Below are 5,924 nucleotides of genomic sequence, written 5' to 3'. Positions count from 1 at the left end.
ATCCTGGACATTTTTGTTAATACAATGCCTTGGGGTTTCTTTCCCTGTTACTTTTTTTAATTAAATTGTTGGTTTCTATCCCCAAAGCCAAACACAAAAAAATAATAATGGTAAAATTCATCGAACAAACCGGAGAACTATTTATTCGGTTCACAGTCGTGTGAAATGCAGCAATAAAAATCTTTGGACTTCAGCAAAAGTTGTATTTAATTATTTTTTTTTTAAATTTCAAAAAACAGTGTCCAATGTCCATTAAAACAGCGCTTAAGTCTATAAAAATGTAACTTAAGCATTAAAAAAATTGATAAAGATACCATCTAAAATCTCCATAGAACCAAAATAAAACAAAACAAAATCAAAAATATTTTATAATCAGATATTTTGGATTTTTACACCTTACCTGTAAATTATATACACATAGAATATTGCAGAATTATATCTAATACACAATATGTTCACTATTAATGCTGGTATAATCTTTATACACTGGCCCTTATTTTATTTTTTTAATTAAATTATTGCATTGTATAAACTTTGACTGAAAACTGCCCCCTTCCCCGGCCTTCCCCAGGCCTCCCTTCTATTCACTGTCTGACTTGCCGTCTTTTGATGTGGTGGAGTGGTTGTACAGTCCTTGTGCCATGAGATGCACCGCCAGGGTGTTCTTGTTGCCAGTGGCTTTCTTGATTTTGGCTCGTTTGTTCTGAAACCAGATTTTGATCTGAGACTCGTTGAGGCTGAGTTCCTGAGCCAGGCTCTGCCTCCTCTGCTCCGTCAAGTATCTGTTCGTCTGAAACTCCGCTTTCAGTCTCTGCAGCTGCTCCGCAGTGAAGGCTGTCCTGGGACGCTTGTCTTCTTTGTTGGGATTCTTCTTCTTTGGTTTACGAGAGCGGGGGCCTAAGGTCCAGGGCGAAAAAAAACTCATCAGAAACACACACAAGAGAAGTGATGGGGCCGGGGGGGGGGGCTGGAAAGGGGGTCCGGGAGTGAGAGGTTGGTTGGTTGGTTTGAAATGGCAACATCTTATGATTATTGGGCGGGGAGGGGCGGGAGAAACGATCTCAAAGAAATTCGAGGACTTAAGGTCATTAGTATGGGTGCCACTTGGTACCCTGGGCCCAGCCAGGAGCTCCGGACACTGAATGACACGAAGGCCTTGCTCGTCTCTTTTCGCGCTGCTTTGGCGAGAGAGTTTCAAACTGAAGTCACTAGATCAACCCTTGCGAGGAGAGAGCGATCTCCGCTCCCTCCTTTCAGTGCATGCCTGGTGTGGGGGGCAGTGGGGCAGACATGAGTCTGCCGTGTGCCAGGCGAGGAAGAGGCATTCGGGGCCTGCAGTCTGGTGACCAAAAGGGGAGCTGCTGCCTAGGACCCCAGAGCCTCTTGCAAAAGGGAAAAGAAGGGAGCGGGGGCAGGAGGGAGGCAGACACAGGCCCACACACCTCTGCAAAAGCCGCTTTCCACAGCCGCGCTATTGCATGAGACATGGGAGTCACATCCACCCAAGTTCATTGTTTCCTTTTTAACCACCATCTTTGGGACTTAAACTCTCCCCTGCCTGGGGCACCCGCTGGAACGCCCCACAAAGAAGGACGCAGTTCGCATCCCTGGGGTGGAGGCTGTGGGGCTGGGGCAGGTTGTGGGAAGCCGCAGGGTAATGCTGGTGTGTATTTGCCAGCTCCATTTCTGGAAGTCTTTCCTTGGAGGGATGCTACTGTCGATGGCCTCTAATCTGTGGAGAATTGGGTATGTGAGTGGATATATTGGTAAGGGGAGAATCAATCCCAGCTTCAGCGATCTCTGGCTCTCTTTCCCCCCTCCCCCCATTTTGTGTTACACTTTGCAGGAAGGTCCTGGGGGCTCTCTGCTCGGCCCACGCGAGCTTCCTGACAACCCTCTCCAAGAGGGGACCAGGCCAGTTGAAATTTTACACATGATCCTAATTTTTGGCATCCATATGGTGTCTGTAAAAGCCAGACCCCTAAAAGCGCAGGGACACGTGAGCATCACCGTTGTTAGCAAACTGTAAACAGCACCTAAACCCGCGGGTTTAAAGCAATAAGAAAAAAGGCTTCTGGCTGGTGACAAGTCAATCAAAGGGCGGAAGACGGGTTCTGCCACAGACTGAAATGTGACTGACAAAGCCAGCCAGGAAGTGGATCTATCCTGCACAAGAGAAAATGGGAATACACCGGGTTTGGTTAGTTCCCAGCTTTAATAGATATAATATACAGTGTAAATAGGCCACATAATGACCACAATGCCTGGGAAAGCGTCAACCATCTTCCCAATTACAATTCCCCCTCCGCAGTCTCCCATTCTATTTTACATACATCTATTTAAAAGCCCTAATTATTATCCACAAGGTATGAGAAATGAAAACAGAGTCCTGTTTGTAAAGGGGATTCTTACATCAATAATGCCTAGGCTGCTGGTGTATTGTGATTTTCTTTTGAATTTACATATTTCTGCCTCTACGCCTATGGGACAGGTTTGTTTTTTCTAGTTTAGTGCCGCGTTTCCAGAACCAACCAGCCCAGCTCCAGAGGCGTTGCTTAGAAATAATCTTCAGCTTTAAAAACAACAACAACAAACCCCAATCTTTGTCCCTTTCTCTTTGCTTCAAATCGACCCTTGCATTGTGCTCGAAATAAAAAGAAACAAATACTGTAAAAAGAACCACCCAGCTCTCCAGTTTTGCTAAGGATTCTCGATCTCACCTCTTTTCTCTGTCTGTATCATTGTCTAGGAAACTTAAAGTGTCCAGGGCTATGGTGTAATTCGCTCCCTTCTCATAAGTGTGCCCAGTAGCCTCTCTCTCTATATATTTACCCAAAACACATCTTCAGAAAAAAAGTGTCTTGCAAAGGATACAATTTCTTTGGGATTTTTAAAAATACAAACGTGTTAAATTAAGTATTTTAAATCCAGGAATGGCTTCGCTACTGAAAGGTGAAACGTGCATCTAGAAGCAATAAAATATATCTATATTTTATCCCGTAAACAGAATTGTAAAGAAACCCCCTTTCTTACATTACATCGGGATAATACAGAAATCCAAACGTTTATTTACATCGTAACAGGGAGTAGGTTGGCGTTTTGCATGGCTCAAAATTATTTTATTTGATTTATTCTTTTTAATATTACTCTACAAACCACCAGCGAGTGTTCTCTCTCTGGCCTGTGCCATTGTGAGGATATATGTTAATTAAATATTAACAAAGGAGAGGAGTGGAGAACAATGGAGTAAATTTCAATTCAAACTGGAATATTGGAGCTAAAGAGTTCCTTCTCATTTCTTACACACTATTTTTAAACCCAACCTGCATTCCTATGTTCAACTGTACAACAGTTCGGGGTGGAGGTTGGGGAAGGGACTGGCTAATCGCTGTTGGAAAATACTTTTTCTGTGAATAGATTTTTTTTTAAATTCTGTTTTACAGCCTAGACAACTTTATTTTAAAGAGGGTTCTAATTCTTTTGAATGAAGGTTAAAAAAATAATAAAAAACCCTATATCCACTCCTGCTTTTCCTACATTAAAACAATGAAATTTGTTCTGTGAGTTTTAAACCGCTTCAGAGAGAGAATTTCAGGAGTTTCTTCTGAAATCTCACTCCAGCAGGCACGCCTTCCCAGATCCTCTGAATAACTTTCTCATCCTCTGGAAATCTTTCCTGTTCCCATGAAGATCTGAACTAAAGTGCACGTATGAAAATTACAGAAAGTAAAATAAAGAAAGGAGACAATGGCGAGTTAAGGGCCTATTTAAAAACAATAAAAATATTCGGATTTTCAAATGCACAATGCAAGGCCTATTGGATAGGCAGCTGGATATATGAATTCCACTCCTCGCCTTCCAAACAAACCCCGGGATTTTACTCGAAAGGAGAAGACGGGCAGATTCCTTTGAGGATCTCCGTGGAGTTCAAAGCAGGGGCTTTAATGGATTTTTTCCCACCTTTTCTTTTTAATACCATGCCAAACCCCAAATCCCCACACTAGCACCGTCCCTCTCTGTTTTAAGATCTAGCAAAGCTAGCTGCTGGTCGCTCTCTCTCTCTCTGTGTAGGCAGAAGGAATTATTTTTCAGTTTATCCGCTTTCGTTTTTATCTGCCTATAGTAAAAACATCTCCATATCTTCATTACATTTAAAAACGTTTTAAAAAAAGTGTTTCTCTCCGGGTTTTTTTTTTAATTTGGGTGACTATATTTTTTTCCCGTCGCTTTTCAACCAACCAAATATTTTCTGAAGAGCCATGTGGAAAGATCAGTTTAGGCTTCACTGATTCAATGGTTGGTTGATACAGAGAGCGGGAGAGGGGCTTGGTGGAAACCAGCCTGTGAAGTGGGGCCAGGGGGTGAGGGGAAGGGGAGGCCGGGCTCCTGGCAAGTGCTAGTGAAGAGAGGTCTTACCTGAAGAAGGCCTGTCCGAGTATCTAGTACAGTAAACCCAGGCTGGCCAGAGCATGGGCTGGTTACTGGTGTTGGAGCTGGCTTGGGAGCTATCAGAGTCCGAGCTCACAGACAGATCGCCGCCGCTTAGCCCTCGGGATTTCAAGGCTCCTTCCAGGGCCCCGGAGTCTCCCGCTTTCTTGGCTCCCCCATTGAGGGCAAGGGCTTTGGAGCCTCCTTCTCCTTCTCCCGCGAAGCCTCCCCCTCCGCCGGTGAGCTGCCCCCCAGCTCCCGGCGCCGCAGAGGGACTCCGTCGGTTCTCCCTGCCGGCTAAGAGCAGCTGCTCCGGGCTACTGCCGCTGCTGCCTCCGCTGCTGCAGGTCCCCCCTTCCTTCCTCCGCCCGAACTCCGGCCTCAGGATGTTGTCTATGAAAAAGTTCGTGATCCGGTGCGGGTGCTGGTGATTCCCAGGCGCCTGCAGAACCACCGGCAGGATCATCGCCCGGCTCCTGTTGGGCTCCGCATCGCTGCTGCTGCCGCTGCTGCTGCTGGACTCCTGCTGCTCCAGTGCTTCTTCCCTAGGACTGTGGTCATTCTCCTCCATGCTGTAGCGCAAATCCCCAAATGTTTCTCTTTTTAAGCCCCCACCCCCACCCCTTTCTGTGCGCGAGCGAGTGGGTTTTATAAAACGTGTGTTTGTTTGTTCCCTGGCTCCGCTCAGTTCAAATAACATTCACAATCCAGAGTTGGCGAAATCAGAGCCTCGGGTGTGCTCGGACTTTATACCCAAAACGTTGTTTTTAAACCCCCCTTCTTTTCTTTTCCTTTCTTTCTTCCGCTTGTTAGCCTTTCAGTTCTGCAAACCAGCGCATTCTTTCCCCCAAAATGTGTTCATCATTAGGACTTTCATTAACAACCCTTTCCGCCCCCCCCAACCCCGCTCTCTCTTTCTCTCTCTCTCTCTTCTCCAGCTCCTGGGTTTTAAAAGAAAAAAAGAGGCCAACAGTATCCTAAAAAAAATTGTGAAGATTCTTCAAGGGGAAAAATAAAAAGAATAATAAAAATGTCAATGCTGCCACATCTGCTTGGAGAGAGAGACTCTAGAAGAGGGTGTATATTTCTCTCTACACACTGCACAGCATACGCAGGCTGAGACGCACAGAGACATAGGTACAAGCAAGGCAGCACTCTCTCATTCCCCCTCTGAATAAAATATTCCAGGTTACGTGGCAGGAGTTAAGAAAAATCTCTCTCGGTCTCTCTACAGTTTGGGTATAAATTTAGAAGCCACTTAAACTGAACCTGCAATACTTTCACTCTGGATTTTTGTTCTTATTTTTAATAGAGCCCCTCAAGTGACGTTGCAAGTCCGGTATCCTAGACACGTGCCTTTGGCCAATGGCAGAGGAGGCATTGCCACACGTGATACAGTAGCATTCTAGTAAATGACAGCAGCACCCCCCTTTCCTCTATCTGCCCCCTCCCCTTCTTTTAAAGTAATAGTGTCCTCTCTACTCGAGCGTGTGTGT

At 45.3% G+C, this 5,924-nt stretch overlaps 1 protein-coding gene across 1 annotated transcript; it reads right to left on the bottom strand.

Moving 5' to 3' along the window:
* Positions 1–459: 459 nt before the first annotated feature.
* EN2 (engrailed homeobox 2) lies at positions 460–5,266 on the bottom strand. Its single transcript, XM_030549296.1, has 2 exons — positions 4,417–5,266; positions 460–897 (listed from the first exon to the last, which is right to left on the bottom strand). Exons 1-2 carry the CDS (start codon positions 5,126–5,128, stop codon positions 581–583), a joined length of 1,029 nt encoding a protein of 342 aa, XP_030405156.1. The 5' UTR covers positions 5,129–5,266; the 3' UTR covers positions 460–580.
* Between the last annotated feature and the right edge of the window lie 658 nt (positions 5,267–5,924).

The sequence above is a fragment of the Gopherus evgoodei genome, chromosome 2 (genome assembly GCF_007399415.2).
Source record: "Gopherus evgoodei ecotype Sinaloan lineage chromosome 2, rGopEvg1_v1.p, whole genome shotgun sequence".
Lineage (NCBI taxonomy): Eukaryota > Metazoa > Chordata > Testudines > Testudinidae > Gopherus > Gopherus evgoodei.
The sequence above is the reverse complement of the archived record's forward strand: the minus strand, read 5'-3'. Positions and strand labels throughout refer to the sequence as shown.